This window comes from Solenopsis invicta, chromosome 6 (genome assembly GCF_016802725.1).
Source record: "Solenopsis invicta isolate M01_SB chromosome 6, UNIL_Sinv_3.0, whole genome shotgun sequence".
Classification (NCBI taxonomy): Eukaryota; Metazoa; Arthropoda; class Insecta; order Hymenoptera; family Formicidae; genus Solenopsis; species Solenopsis invicta.
Genome location: NC_052669.1, coordinates 10,713,682 through 10,730,090, shown reverse-complemented (window position 1 = coordinate 10,730,090; position 16,409 = coordinate 10,713,682). Strand labels below are relative to the sequence as shown.

General features: G+C 34.6%; 2 protein-coding genes across 6 annotated transcripts; one reads left to right on the top strand and one right to left on the bottom strand.

The window, feature by feature from the left end:
* Positions 1 to 115: 115 nt before the first annotated feature.
* On the top strand, positions 116 to 5,820 carry LOC105196428 (ferritin subunit). Its single transcript, XM_011162365.3, has 5 exons — positions 116 to 654; positions 4,029 to 4,150; positions 4,725 to 4,886; positions 5,129 to 5,281; positions 5,363 to 5,820. The coding sequence occupies exons 1-5, from the start codon at positions 582 to 584 to the stop codon at positions 5,516 to 5,518; spliced, it is 666 nt and encodes a 221-aa protein (XP_011160667.1). The 5' UTR covers positions 116 to 581; the 3' UTR covers positions 5,519 to 5,820.
* Positions 5,821 to 5,973: 153 nt separating this feature from the next.
* Positions 5,974 to 9,479, bottom strand: LOC105196429. 5 transcript variants are annotated; one of them, XM_039450305.1, is made up of 10 exons: positions 9,169 to 9,479; positions 8,893 to 9,053; positions 8,667 to 8,737; positions 8,421 to 8,557; positions 8,131 to 8,233; positions 7,971 to 8,026; positions 7,615 to 7,898; positions 7,191 to 7,459; positions 6,969 to 7,088; positions 5,974 to 6,845 (listed from the first exon to the last, which is right to left on the bottom strand). In XM_039450305.1, exons 2-10 carry the CDS (start codon positions 8,953 to 8,955, stop codon positions 6,398 to 6,400), a joined length of 1,551 nt encoding a protein of 516 aa, XP_039306239.1. In that variant the 5' UTR covers positions 8,956 to 9,053; positions 9,169 to 9,479; the 3' UTR covers positions 5,974 to 6,397. The 5 variants fall into 5 exon arrangements, with proteins under 5 accessions (XP_039306239.1, XP_039306241.1, XP_039306238.1 ...); XM_039450307.1 differs by having other exon boundaries at positions 8,893 to 8,915; positions 9,005 to 9,475; XM_039450304.1 differs by having other exon boundaries at positions 8,893 to 9,479.
* Between the last annotated feature and the right edge of the window lie 6,930 nt (positions 9,480 to 16,409).

Below are 16,409 nucleotides of genomic sequence, written 5' to 3'. Positions count from 1 at the left end.
GGGGAGGGGTGTGTGTGACCATTGGTACACATACACGAGGGGAACTAGGGGAAGTCCGAAAGTGGGAACTGGGAAACGAAAGACGTAGGCGGTAGGAAGAGAGGCAGAGGATTTCAACGCCCTTGTTATATCCCCCTCCCGCCTGTGGTTAAAGTGCGAATCAGCGAATGTCGCGCGTTCGTCCGTCGTCGAACGATTGTCGTTGCGTCGTCGTGTCGTCGTCATCATCATCGTCGTCGTCGTCGTCGTCGTCGTGGTCGTCGTTAGGTGATCGATGACCGTAAAACGCGTTTAGTCGCCGCCGCTGCCGTTACCGCGCTCTCTCTTTCTCTTATCTAGCGTCTCCGACGAAAGCAGCCTTCTATACCAGTGCGTATAAAGGTTGCTTCTGCACGAGGTGAACGATCCGCTACATCACGCTGCGCATCTTCTATCGTTCTCTTCTTCGAGAGATCCCATAACCTAACCTATTCACCTGCACCCATCGCTCGCTCTTTCCAACTTTGTGTACATATCTCCCTCTCTTTCTCTCTCTCTCTTTCTCTTCCTTTCTGTGTCTCTTTTGCACGCGCGAGATCACGATGACGAAGCTGTTCTACGTTTTGTTCATCACCCTGGCCTGCATCAGTGGCATTTTCGGAAACAAATCCAAATGTAAGTTTACATGCCTACTAATTTTTATCTATATCGCCTAGCCGATGACAATTCTGACGTGCCGCTACACGCGCTACGCGCTAATTCGCGTCAATTTGCGAATCAATGCGAGACAATGCGTCTAGCGCTAAGCGTTTTCGAGACGTTGACCATCGACGTCCCGATTGGCATTCCATCGCTCCTTTATAAATTTATATCGAAATACAGGCAAATTTGACTCGGTGGAGCACTGTCCCCCCCTCCCTCTGCGCGCGCGCGCGCGCGCCTCGTGACAAGTGGAGTAACTGCGTAAAGAGATATTCGAACGCAATAGTTTATTTTGATTGAGCAATCGGACCTTTGGCGTATCGCCCAAGCTCTTTCAATTGGCCGGCGCTTGCTTTCGACATGAGATTCATTGTTGCCTCGCTTTTCACAATGGTTTTGTATTTGTATAAAAGTAACGGTTGTACGATACAGCAAGGACAAATGATTGCCCTTGTAAATATTTCATGTTATTATTGTATCGCGATCACGCATAAACAACATTACTTTTATACAAATATAGTTATCATGGAAAATAAGGCTGATTGAAATGTTTACAAACGATTGTCCTCTTGCAAATGATTATTATCATTTCATGTTTCTCGATTGAAACGTTTGAAACGTTGGAAACATATTTGGACTCGTATTCTCAATTTACTTTTACCGATAAATGCATCTTGGCCATAATTCACGATATACTATATAATCTTGGAAATAAATGTAGAATATATGAAGCACACTGTACTTATTACGTACAAACCCGTTTTGCAACACTCTGGTCTGTGCGTATCCATAAAAGAGTACGCATTCGTGATACGTGGATTTTCCAATCTTTTAAATTGATAAGAAGCATCGCTTTTACTTTAATGTACCCTAACACGAATAATAATCTTTTATACACACTGTTAAAAATGTCATCGTGAAATTTAATGTATTTTTAAGTCGCACATTAAATTTAATGTATCGATAAGTGAAAATCTTGTGCATGAAATTAGTGCGCCTTTGACAACATAAAATTTACATTAAATGTTTTTTAACGTTTTACCTGCGTGAAATTTGCTTCCATTACTTTTCATTAAATTCTGCTACCGATTTTTAACAGTGCAGTCACAAAACCAATTGTCCAAACACGAGATATCGGGAGTTCATTTCATGTGCTACAAATCAAAAGCATACTTTTGATAGAAATGCATCATTGGCAAAGATTTACATTTTCTTGTATGTATATCCTGTGTCTGGACAATTAATTTCATCACTCTGTGTGTGTGTGTGTGTGTGTGTGCGCGTGCGTGTGTGTGTGTGTGTGCGTGCGTGCGTGCGTGCGTGCGCGCGCGCTAAGCGATAAAATGTTGATGTTGCAATTTTAAATCGCTTTGTTAAGCGCATATCGTTATATCGAGTCATCTTTCCTCTCGTTAATGGGGGAATGAGGATAGACGAAACGTGACGATTATCGTTTCAAGAATAGCCTTTGTTTCTCCTCAATGCATGTACGTGTATTGGATATTCGTCATTCTCCGTCGAGGTCTGTAAAGTTGATTAAGAAAATGATGAAATGTCGTATATCTATGACTTGGACGTATGCTTCAACCGATCATACGTTGGATTGGCAACTTTATATTTCAAGTTATTTTTCGTGTACGCTGTAGGTGTGTGTAAACACACACACACACACACACACACACACACACACACACACATATATAACAAAAATACAAATACGAATACACAGGATTTTAACATGCGATTTGATCACTTCAGATGGATTTTAATCAAGTACAGAATCAAAATAGGATAAATTATGTAGCCTTGCAGTATGTGTGGTTTAAAAGTTGGAGACAAGTAAATGCATTTGATCTTTGTGACACATGTATATGCGTCAAAGCATTTTTCTGTTCCTATCTGTATTATTTTTATGCACAGATGTCACCATTTTATCAAATCTCATTTTTTATAACCCGATTCCAGTATTATCGCTTTACAAAGTATAAATAAGGATATAAAACTAGAGTAAAGCTAGAGAAAATCTGTTGCGGGAAATCGACATGACCATGCTATCGACGTTAAAGCGATAAAGACAACTATATAGTCACTCGAGTACGCAGTTGTCTCAGCTGTTTTGTTCCCTCGTCGTGATATCTATTTATCATATGCATGTGTATATGATTATTTCAAATATCACATTCAGTTTACAAGTTGAGGATGTGCGACTTGATTCATTTGACCAACATTTGCTTTTGCGATGCAAAGGAAACATTCTCATTCTTTTCAATCTTTTTTTTTTTTTTTTTTTAAACAACAGGAACAATGTGTATTCGTTTAAATAAACGAACGGATAATAATCTATTCTGTGTTGTGTGTGTATAAAGAAAATGAATGAGCTACCAATACAATATTTCTTCCAACTGTAACATTTTTTTTTTTTTTTTGTTAAATAAAAGACAAATAAAGAAAACAGAATTCAATTAGTTTTATTGCAAAAGAAAAGATTTTTCTTCTACTCGTTTAATTCTAATCACAAAAGATTAATCATATATATCAAATGTAATTAACACTTATCGCACGCATATATCACGTATATCTCTTCTATCTACAGCAAATTAATTCATTTTCTCCGTGACCATCTTATTTTGTCTTAGCTTGGAGATAGCTTGTTCGAAGATAGCTTTTGATAATAAGTTACGATGATGTACCGATTCCAAAGTCCCTTTCTGTCCATGTGACTCATTCACGGGGGAGTTTACATGTAATACGAACGTGATACAAGTCTATTACGATAAATGATGATTCTTCGATTCGCATATTCTAAAACAGATTTAATTGTAATACAAACGCGCAATTTAGAATAATATCAATTTAGAGTAATATCAATATTAATAATACAGTGCCTTAATTGAATTATACATACACATATATCAAAAAAAAAGAGTAACAAATTAATAATTTCTAATTCCAAGCGTTAACAATAACAATTAATTTTACAGTTACTTTTCATAATATTCTTACACATTTTCATAGCATAGATTTGTATCAAATGAAAAGAGTAATGTTACACAAAAGAATGTCTTTCTCTTTACAAGAGAAGAGATTGTTCTCAAATCATTTTATCTGCAAACAGATGGTATCGACGTTACGAGCGATCAGTCACGCACCGATAAAATCCACTCCATCTTTTTGATAATACGTACATTTATAAAGTAATACGTATTATCTTGTTATCTGTTTAAGCGATATGGCTTATTATACAATATACATAAAAATTTTATCGTAGATAATAACTATTATAAATAATTATATTATACGATTTTTTGATTGTACATATAATTAATAATTTTGTAATATCTCTTTAGGTATGATTCAACCTGTTGAAGATATACCAAAGGCATGGAAAGACATGGCTGGTCCCTGCATAAGACTCATGAAGTTACAAGTTACAACCGAGATGAAAGCAGCCATGACATATCTTGCAATGGTATCTAAATCCTAGCCTGCTTTTATGTCATATGAAAAGTTTTCTACAAAATCAAACGATTAACAGTTGTTTCAGGAAACAAAAAATACTTTTCATCTTCAATCCGTTCATTGTATAAATATAATAATTTTTCTCTAGACATGTTAGGGGTATAAGGATAAAATTAGCTTTAATATTTCTCGTTTAAAAGAAAAAAAAAAAAAAAAACAAATAAAATCTCTAGACTTTGATTCTTGCGAAAATTTTATATTTCGCATTTTTCGTTTTACTCGCAAGAACAGAATTGTTCACGATATAACTATTGATGAAAGGCACAATGGATTGCAGTCTGCGTGCCGCAGGCGGATCTTCAACTATAAGGACCGCCCCCTCAGTTTCATTAATATTATTATTATTATTATTATTAACTATTGATGAAGAAATTTATTTGGTGCCAAATTTTTTTTAAAATAAACTCGTTTAATTTTTATAGCAAGTTCTTCGTACATATGTATATTCGATGCATAATCTCTACAATTTCTTACGTTTCACACAAGTAAAAGATTTTTCATCAAGATTTTAAATTTTTTGTTAGGGTGCCCACTTTGCACGTGATACTATAAATCGACCAGGATTTAGCAAGTTCTTTTTCGAAAGCGCAAGCGAAGAGAGACAGCACGCGATAAAGATCATCGAATATTTGCTAATGCGTGGACAACTTACAAAAGAACTTAGCAAACTTCTCACGTATCCCTTGGTAAATATTCTACTTTTTATGAGTAAACATACATAGTATTCATACAAATGTTGTAGAATATCGAGAGTGTGGAAATCGTAAAGAGAGAATTAAAGAGAAATAAATATATGTAATAAATAAATAAATATATATACACACACATACACACACACACGCGTGCGCGCACACACACACGCACACACACATACATATGAGAGAATTCATGAGAAATAAATGACAGTGACTTTTTTGCATCTTGCAAGGTCAACAAGACGAATTCGACACATTCAGATACGATGTCTGGAGAAGCTGCTCTCAAGGAAGCTTTGAAATTGGAGACTCAAGTTACGCAGAGTATTCGCGAGATAATCATAACTTGCGAAACTCCAAAAGGAATCAATTTCAACGATTACCATGTGAGCATCGTTTGAAATTTGATTAGAAGATAACAATTGATCTTGCATTTTATATTCATGTGCCATTGTGATTGCTTGCAGTTGGTGGACTACCTCACTAGCGATTTTTTGGATGAACAATATAAAGGGCAACGCGATCTCGCCGGCAAAATCTCAACATTGGGTAAAATGATGAAATCGCATGGACCTTTGGGAGAATTCTTATTCGATAAGAAATTGTTGCATGGTGAGGTCTAGATGTTTCATCTCGGCTCGAGAAATTTTCTTTTCTATAAATACATGTTTATAAAATTATGATGGCCATATTTAGAATACATTGTATAATTGAGATTATAAAATTATTAGATCGCGCATCTTTGTCTATATTGTACTGTAAAACATGAAATGTAATAGTTTCTGTTCCCCAAATATATATTTCTAAATGTGGCCTGTAATATCATAGGAATATGTAAAGCGTAATGTTTCCAATGTTTGTTATCCATATAATAACTATTATCCTTGATCAAATAAATAAATAAACATTATTTTGAGATGCTGCATTATTCGATAATAATTTTATTTCACCTATACATCACTATGTGCTATCTATCAAATTTTTTATTGACTAAAAATTATCAAAATTGATCTGTAACAAGGTATAATTATTAATAAGATGTACGACGTAGCTTACAAAAGAACTTCGAAAAAGAAAGTTTTTGTATCCATTTCTTTTATTTTTTCTTAAATGATTGATACAGTTATGCGTAAAATATATTGCGTATTATATAAAATTTGAAGTATGAACAATTTCTTAAAACATTGAGTATTTTCATGATAGCATAAGTGCAATTAAATTTTTTATTTACTTATAGATACATAAATAATAAAAACATAAAAATTATTCTAAATTCTCTTTCATAAAATATCTCGATACATCATACATTGTATTATAACTATAGGTTTTTGACAGAATTGACTAATGAACATGTAATGAGAAAAAATTCTTCTGAAATTGTATAATGTAATAATAATATTTAAAAAATACATCAAGATATTATAAGGCACTCTTTTATGTACCTCTGTCTTTGTTATATATTAACTCTCACATTCACTATACGCTCTACAATGTTGATAAAATTACTTGAGAGAGAGTACAATTGGTTTGGGTAAAGTAAGGTTTATGTACATCTCCTCATAGTTTAGTGAAGTAAAAATTTTTGTTTCATACTTTGCGTAATCTCTTGTGCATAAACTTAACTCTAAATTGCTAATGTTTTCATTTGACAGTAAATTTATAACGCCTGGTGGTATCTTACATATTGAAAAGAAATCACAATACGGTGCCAAACTGCAAGAATTTGCATCAGCTATCACAATAACAGAATTGCCGGATAGTAAAATTTGTATCAATCGAAGAAACAACATTTCTTCAGTTTTCTCCTTAAGAATGATGATGCCTCTTGGAGTACGATCTTGTATTACTTCTAATCTATCATTTTCAGAACAAAGCAACGATATTTTATCAGGTAATACAAATTTAGTGAATGGAAGATACAACCTTGATACTATGTCTTCCAATAATTTGCTAAAGAAAAAAATAAAACAAATACTTGAACAGTTATCAAGAATAAAGAATCACAAATATAATGAATAAAAGGCACGCTATACATTATAATGCAAGTGTGTTAATATTGGTTAATACTCTAACCTATGGTACTTCAGTGTTGTCATCAATTCAGATAACAAATTCTTTCTATCATTAGTTGACCAAGTTTTCCAAATTTGAAATCCTTTTATAGCTGATTCAAAACACATCTTAACATCCTCACTATAATTATAATAAATCAATGTGTGAATGTTATGAGATTTATTAAATCCAAGAATAAAGAATAAGATTCAAGAATATGCATTCAAGAATGTACATTCGTACCTTGTTGCATTTGCCCAAATATAATTATTATGTTTCCAATAGGTGCCTTCCACAGGTGCTTGCCATTTGCCATCATAAAACAGACTAAACATTGGTGCAGAAACTTCGAGAGTAAGATGCAATAAGTTTACTTCATTTATACTTGGCTGTATCAAATGGTTGAAACTAAATTTCAATCCTTTATTTATTTTATCAAATACTTTTATATATGGCAAAAGCATGGCGCCACCATAGAGATCCATATGCGTATTTATAAATATAACATCTCTCTAAATAATTCAAAATTATTTTAACAAAAATTACTTTAACAAGATTTATAAGATAAAATACTGTGTAATTTTAATTATATATACATATATACATATATATATATATATATATATATATATATATATATATTATATACACACACACACACACATACATTTAAAAATGTTGCTAAATTTTTTGCACCTACAATATTTTCCGACCATATGGATATTATATGCATATTATATGACATACGGGGTGTAAACGTTTCCCACGATTTAAATGTACGAATGGTAAAGTTTCTATGACAAAGATATTTCTTTAGAAGCCACAAAAATTTATGTTTAATTGATATGTGGACCCAAATTTTATTTATATAAGAACATTTTATTATCTTTAAATAGTTGAGAACTGCATATATGTCTGAATCCTCTAAAAGTATCACTTCGTTGATTTGATCTGTGAAATTTAAAAATTGTCATCATTATAAATTTAAAAACAAAATTTTTATTACAATTATGTTATTCTTACTTGAAAGCTCCTGTTTCAAACGATCGTATTGGATTTTATATAACATTGAATTTTTGCTAAAACCAAAAATTTCTTAAAATTGCTGTTTAAATGCTTGATAACTCTAATAGAATATAAATTGAGATAGATATAAAACAAATATTTTAAAAAAAATAGTTACACAATAGCATTTTCCAGAAACAATTGCACTTTAGGTTCTCTACATATATTAAAGATTGTAAGCACTATTGATAAGATTGTCTCTTCTTCATTATATTCTTTGTCTAGGAAACAAAACAAAAATTCAAGATAAATTTTTCATCAATATAAATCATCATCCAATGTATCTCTATACTATATATGTATATGCAACTATTACTTGTATGTATAAGCAAAGTAACAATGATACAATTAAAAAATTATAATGTAATTAATCATAATTGTACAAGTATGCAAAAATATCATACGTACCAAAGTTATTATCAAACATAAATTTTACACCAAAATTTGTTAAGTATTCAAGAATAATAGTAACTGTATCTATGTGTTCACATACAGATTTAAAAAGAGACAAATTTTTTTCTATGCTAGATGCTGCTAGGAGAAATCTGAAATACAAAAAACATACTACAAGTGACAAGATATAAACCATCACATTTTTACTGCCATTGCATTATATTTGTTCCATTGATATATTCAGCTTAAATGTTTATTTACCTTGCTGAAAAATTATTAACATCCTTAATGTTCAATCCTTTAGACAAATTAGATATTTCAGTCAATACTTTCTAAAAATATGCACAAAATTAATATAATATATTCTATTGACATTGTAAGATTTTTATTTGTAATATTGTAATATCAATATTATATCTCATATAATTTATTAACAGAGTATATAGGTGTCTTCACCTTACAAATACAAACATGATAATAAACTCACCTCTTTATTGCTCTTATTGTATTCTAGATTAATATAATATTCGTTTATAAATTGCTCACTCATAATTATTGATTAAGTTTTAGCAATGCTTTAAGAAATATTATAGAGATACCTGCAATCGGTCGCTATTCTTGTATTGTCATACAAAAGACAAATGCGACCTCATGAAAAATAACTTAGAACGGCAAATTGATTGATAATTAAGTTATTTATGTAATATATCAGTGCTCTTAGTACAGTATTATGCAGGAAAAACTAACATCATGACGTAAATACCTATTATATACTGTTGAGCCGTAGAGATAAACCAATATTATTATAGCTTAGAATATAAAATTTCTTGAAAAACTGTCACTCAGTTTTTACATATGGTTGAAAGTTATACAGTGTTAGACAGAGATACGGAGACGTTATAATTACGATTGAAAAATTTGAAAAGCAAAGCAATCCTTCTACCAACTCGATTTAAAAAAATTTCCTAGGTCACACACATAACGCTGACTAGGGGACCTCAGTGAAGTTAGCCGGGCAACTTCAACGTATCGAACTTTAATTAATTGCATTCGTTTGGTGGTCGTTTGGTGGTCTTTGGTAATCTAGTCCGATCGTTTGGTGGTTAGTCGTTTTCCTGTAAAATAAAGAAGTAATTTTCGGTGTAAAGTTAGCCGGACAATTTTTATTTTTCAACCGATTTAATTCAAACAGGGCTCATTCGACGCGGAATCGTTTGATGGTCACGAATATCGCGATGAAAACGTTTGGTGGTCAATCGTTTTCCCGGAAAATAGAAAAAACCGTACGCTCACGCCATGGGTTGCATGAAAACGTGACCTAAGCTGTGTAATTTGGTGGATAAATATTATTTTTCAACCGATTTAACTCAAACAGGGCTCATTCGACGCGGAATCGTTTGGTGGTCACGAATATCGCGATGAAAACGTTTGATGGTCAATCGTTTTCCCGGAAAATAGAAAAAACCGCACGCTCACGCCATGGGTTGCATATCTCCACTTTTTTGTTCATAAACGATTTGAACAAAAAAGTGGGCATATGGGTTTTGTACATATATTTTTCAACAAAACAGTTGACCACCAAACGATTCCGCGTCGAATGAGCCCTGTTTGAGTTAAATCGGTTGAAAAATAATATTTATCCACCAAATTACACAGCTAGGTCACGTTTTCATGCAACCCATGGCGTGAGCGTGCGGTTTTTTCTATTTTCCGGGAAAACGATTGACCACCAAACGTTTTCATCGCGATATTCGTGACCACCAAATGATTCCGCGTCGAATGAGCCCCGTTTGAGTTAAATCGGTTGAAAAATAATATTTATCTACCAAATTACACAGCTTAGGTCACGTTTTCATGCAACCCATGGCGTGAGCGTACGGTTTTTTCTATTTTCCGGGAAAACGATTGACCACCAAACGTTTTCATCGCGATATTCGTGACCACCAAACTATTCCGCGTCGAATGAGCCCTGTTTGAGTTAAATCGGTTGAAAAATAAAAATTGTCCGGCTAACTTCACACCGAAAATTACTTCTTTATTTTACAGGAAAACGACTAACCACCAAACGATCGGATTAGACTACCAAAGACCACCAAACGACCACCAAACGAATGCAATTAATTAAAGTTCGATACGTTGAAGTTGCCCGGCTAACTTCATTGAGGTGACTAGGGGTGTATTCCGAAAGTTCTATGGAAAATATTTCTTTAAAAATAATGCTGGTAACACTGTAACTTACTACGCTGGCTGTGTTCCGATATAACTGCCACTAGAGTCCTATATAAAGAGAGAAGCGACATTGATGTCCGAAGCTCTGATTGGTAATCTGATTGATACTTGGTTGGCTAAGAGAGCAGCCATATTGTGAACACAGCTGTTGCAGAATGATACGAATGGTGTTTGATGACGTTAGAGCGGTCCCAAAATGGCGGTGGAGGACTCAATTAGATACTGAAGGTTGTGGTGGGTAGAGTCCTATATAAAGAGAGAAGCGACATCGAACCCCTACCACAACCTTTAGTATCCAATTGAGTTCTACACCGCTATTTTGGGACCGCTCTAACGTCATCAAACACCATTCGTATCATTCTGCAAACAGCTGTGGTCACAATATGGCTGCTCGCTTAGCCAATCAAGTATCAATCAGATTACCAATCAGAGCTTTAGACATCAATATCGCTTCTCTCTTTATATAGGACTCTAGTGGTGGGGGTTCGATGTCGCTTCTCTCTTTATACAGGACTCTAACTGCCAGTACTGGCAGTGGTGAAACATCCATTATTGGTACGCAGCGCACTGCGGCTGTGTTCCGATATAACTGCCAGTACTGGCAGTGGTGAAAAATCCGTTCCGTTATTGGTACGCAGCGCACTGCGACAGCATCTAGTAACATCAATGACGTCATGAATGGTAGCCATATTGCCACTGTGACTACTGCAGCTTCCAAGGTGAGGCAGCTACAGTGCAATATGGCTACTATGCTGTTCCGAAATACGATGCTATGGCAGTGCTGGCAGTAATGCAGTAATATTGGAACAGTTGTGAAAGTGTACTGTCATGACGTCACATTTACTGCACTGCCAGTAAAAACGGAACACAGCCTGCGACAGCATCTAGTAACATCAATGACGTCATGAATGGTAGCCATATTGCCACTGTGACTACTGCAGCTTCCAAGGCTGCGTTCAGATTCCCCACCCAAGTGCACCCAGGCACCTAAAGAGCGTTCAGATTCCTTTAGAGTAGAGTGCTATATAAAGAGAGAAGCGACATCGAACCCCTACCATAATCTTTAGTATCCAATTGAGTCCTCCACCGCCATTTTGGGACCACTCCAACGTCATTAAACACCATTCTTATCATTCCGCAAACAGCTGTGGTCACAATATGGCTGCTCGCTTAGCCAATCAAGTATCAATCAGATTACCAATCAGAGCTTTGGACATCAATGTCGCTTCTCTCTTTATATAGGACTCTACTTTAGAGTGCCCCTACCGGACATTAGGTGGGTCGTTCACTTTATCACTCTGTCTATTCCGAGAGAGTGGAAAACCACATGGGTCCTTGAGCCGGGTGAAACGGGTGGGTGACGTAAATGTGCGTTCCAAAATGTATCGCTATAAAAATTTATATATAGACCTTGTTTACACCGAGCACTTGATACGCGTACTATCTAGTAATTTTCTATTAAATTATCTTAATTTCGGCAATAAATTTAAAAAATAGTATATTAAGTTGGTACAATATAAATCAAGATAATTAAATATATGTATTATGTATACACGCATTGTCGACAGTAAGATAAATTAATAGAAAGTTACGAGTTAGTACGCGTATCAAGTGCTCGGTGTAAACTAGGCCATTATTGTGATAAAGCTCGTATATTTAAAACAAATTTGAAATAAGAAAATAAATTTAATTTAAAATATTATAGTAAATAAAAATTAAAATGTATAAATATATACAAGAAAAACATTAATACAAAGTAAAGTTTAAACGTTTTGTTTATTATTCAATTTATGTAATTACAGATTAATAAATATTAATCTTTTATTCTATTAATATAAGGTTTCTTGGTCTGCAGTCTTACAAAACCGTTATATAAATATTTATATTTGAGATTAGTATGTTAGAGATTTTTAGTATTATTAAATATTTTCTGATACTAATAAAATATACTGTTTGTTTTCTGTTCCTGAACTCCCTGTATTAGTGTACACTTAAAGTGAAATAGATATATATTTGAAAGTTAGTGAAAACAAGAAGGAACGTTCCGGTGCAGTCTAGTGCAGGAATAGAAAACAAGCCTATACATATAATAGATGATATGCGCAACATATATCTTCATCTAATTTGTTAAAATAAAAATTTATTTTCATTGTTTAAATTAATTCGTCCTATTCTACTAGCATTTAATTTTTATCTACTTTAGTTATATTGATAAAAATATTCATAGTAAAATATTTATGTATTACCTTTATCGTTTATCTTGATTTATTATGTAATTTATTCTGAATCTGAGATATTTATGTTACTGTTTCTCAGCGTTATTTGCTAACACACCCAACGTTTGAGAGTGCGTTCAGATTCCATAAACCACTAGGGAGCTTTTCATTAGCTCCGCCTATTTACCCAGTCACCCAGGGTGTTTACGATAACTAATCGGATCTCGGATTGGATTAAACAATGGTACTCAACGTAGGTATAGAAAATTTCCCTAGGCTAATCGGATTGACGATTGCTGTCTCAAATGTAATCCGATTGATGACGAAAGCGTGGAGACCGAGAAGCATGCTTGAAAAATAAATCTTTTTATTTTTTTAAATAATAACACAAAAAATCAAAGATTAAGTTACAAAGAATGATTTGAATTTAGATTTATTGTAATTTTTGTTGTCTAAACACTGGATTTCGTTTAAATTTCTGTTTGTAAAAATTAATTAATCTATTCTAAAGTTTGTGGTTATATCGGAAACAAATCAAAATTAATAAAACAATTGTTAATTATTAGGTACATATTAAAGCATATAATATTTCAAGCATATCATGTAGAATTCCTGTTTATTATAAACTTAGTAAACATAACTTTGAAATTATTCAACTACATTATACATTAATCAATATTAATTTATATGTTAAAAATCAATAATGTCTTTTTCCAACCAGCACACTTTTACCCATCTCTCCTCTCCCATCTCTTCAATCTTTTCTTCATATCTTCTCGCTCTAATACCCCATTCTACTTTTCGCTTGTCCAACCCTAATTCTCGCGTAATCAAATATCTTGGTGTACAGAAATCTATTTTGAACATCCATCTTATATAATCTAGTGAAATCTTCTCTAGTTCCTTTCTTTCCTCCCACCCCCATAATTCTACCCCATAGGACATTACACTCTCTACCAAATACTTAAACAACATCCATCTCCTTATGAAATCCTCCCTACAGATCCTTTCTCCTAATCCCCATACCATATTAGCTGCCAATCTTCCTTTTCTCCTTAATTCCTTTATATGATAATCATAATCTCCTCTCCTATTAAAATTGAAACCAAGATATTTGAATGTTTGCACCTCCTCGATTTCTTTCTTTCCCCATTCCCATTTTCTTTTCTTTTCCCTTCCATCTTTATTGAACACCATCATTTTCGATTTATTTGTATTCAGCTTTAAATTCCTCTCTTTTAAAAACCCTCCTAAAGTTCCCATCATGTCACTCATAGCCTCCCTATTTTTCGCTAATAATACTAAATCGTCCGCATACGCCAACATCCATACTCTATCTTTCCCTAGCTTCAGTCCCCCTATTCCTCTTTTCTCGAACCATTCATCCAAATCCGCAATATACAAATTAAAAAGCGTCGGACTCAGAACACACCCTTGCCTTACACCTTTCTTTGTCTTGAACTCCTCCGATAATCCTTCCTTCGTCCTAATTGCTGCTCTTGTGTCTCTATAAATTTCCTTCAACCTCTCTATTAGCCCTCCATTGATGTTTTTCTTCTCCAAAGTTTCCCATAGTTTCTTTCTGTTCACATTATCAAAAGCCGAGCTCAGATCGGCGAAAAGGCATACACCTTTTTCCCTTTTTCCCCTGCTTTTCTCTCTCTCTGGATCAGGTGACTGAGAACAAAAATATTGTCCGTGGTCCTTCTACCCTTCCTAAAGCCACCTTGGCTCTCAGGCACTAAGGTCCCACGCTCAATCTCCTCCTCCAGTCTTTTCCTCAGAACTTCCGCGTAAATCTTATACGCCGTACATAGCAACGATATTCCTATATAATTCTCCATTTTCTCAGTGTCTCCTTTCTTATATATCGTTGCTATGACACTTTTCTTCCAGTCCTCCGGAATTCCGCTGCCTTTCCATATACACGTCAGCAAATCCGCTAACCTTCTCTTCACTTTTCTTCCTCCATATTTCCACGCCTCCATTGGAATTCCGTCGAACCCTGCTGCCTTTCCTTTCTTCAATCTCTTTACTGCTCTCTCTATCTCCTCTATCTTCAGTCCCTGTTCTGCTTGTTCCATCTCCTCAAACTTCCTCACCTCGCTTTCCCTCTCCTCTTCTACTTCTTCTCCTCCGAGCAGTTCTTTGAAATGCTCCTTCCAGCTGTCCTTACTTATCGTGTTTTCCATCCAGTTGCTCTTCCCTCTCTTCTTATTGATCACCTTCCACACTTCAGCCTCATTTTTCAATTTCTTGAGCTCCTTTTCTTCTCTCTCCTTCCATTTCTTCTTCTTCTCCTCCATATGCTCCTTAAATCTCCTTCTCTCTTCCAAGAATCTTTCTCTACTCGACTTCCCTAATCTCCAGCCTTTGTATAGTCTGTGTACTGTCCTTTTCTTCCTCGTGCAGCTCCTATCCCACCATTCCTTGTATCCTAATTTCCTCTTTCTTCTTCTTCTTCTTACTCTTATCATTGCATTTTTTACCAAATCTTTTAACGCCTTCCATTTTTCTTCTATTGTGTTTTCATTTATCTCCTCTGCGTCTTCTCCTTCTGTCCTTTCCTTATATAAAACTATGTCCTCCTCCTTCCATCTGTAGCTCCATTCCTCTTCTTCTCTCCTCTCTTCTCCTCCTTCATACATCTCTTTTCCTCTGTCTTCCAGTATTTCCAACACCAGAGGCATGTGATCCGAGTCCGGCCGCCCTACAACCTTAAAACTATTTACAATTTCCATACAATAATCGTTCGCAATTACATAATCAATCGTAGAGCTGCCCTTTTCTCCTATATAAGTGTATTCGCCTTCCTTATCTCCTATCATTGTCCCATTCATAATATGCCCACCTATTTCCCCCACTAAATCTACTAGTTCTCTGCCCCTGCTTTTAATTACCTTATCTTTACTTTTCCTTACGACATTCCATCCTTCTTCGTCATTACCTCCTTCTAAACCAATCCTTGCGTTAAAATCCCCTCCTACCACTATATACTCCTCTTTATTCTCTTCTACCACTTTTTCTATTATCCTTCTTATCGTTTCCCAATTTCTTGTGACATAAACTGCTACTATTAAATAATCTTTCTCACCTTCCTCCCCCTTGATTTTTATTACAATTACCCCATTCTCCTCCTCCCATTCTAAATTTAAATTATCTTTTTTCCAGTCTTTCCTTATCCCTACAATAAATCCCCCCATTGCTCTACCTTTCTTTTTTACCCTTTTTGCGTAACTACACATCCACCTGTGCGTCGTCGGTAACTTTCCCTTAATTTTCTCCCACCTCTTTTCTTCTACTCAAGTTTCAATTAAACAGACATACTCCATATCCCCTACAAATTTCCAAAATTCCATATCTTGCCTCCATATTCCTGCTATGTTCCAAAACATAAAACTTTTGATATCCCTTTTATTCCTCTCTGCTTTCCCCCCTTCCCCTTCTTGGCTTACTCGAAATTTGTACTATTTTTCCTCTCCCATTCCCTCCCCCCTTCCTCTCTCGCTACCCTATCTTTATCTATCTCTTCCTCTATCTCACCCCAGCTTCTCCAAGT

Coding starts and splice junctions, on each gene's coding strand:
- LOC105196428 (XM_011162365.3), top strand. CDS start 582: ATGACGAAGCTGTTCTACGTTTTGTTCATCACCCTGGCCTGCATCAGT. Junction 655..4,028: donor TTTCGGAAACAAATCCAAAT/GTAAGTTTACAT, acceptor ATATCTCTTTAG/GTATGATTCAACCTGTTGAA. Junction 4,887..5,128: donor AACTTCTCACGTATCCCTTG/GTAAATATTCTA, acceptor GCATCTTGCAAG/GTCAACAAGACGAATTCGAC.
- LOC105196429 (XM_039450304.1), bottom strand. CDS start 8,955: ATGAGTGAGCAATTTATAAACGAATATTATATTAATCTAGAATACAAT. Junction 8,558..8,666: donor GTTAATAATTTTTCAGCAAG/GTAAATAAACAT, acceptor TTTGTATTTCAG/ATTTCTCCTAGCAGCATCTA. Junction 6,846..6,968: donor ACAACACTGAAGTACCATAG/GTTAGAGTATTA, acceptor TTTTTTCTTTAG/CAAATTATTGGAAGACATAG.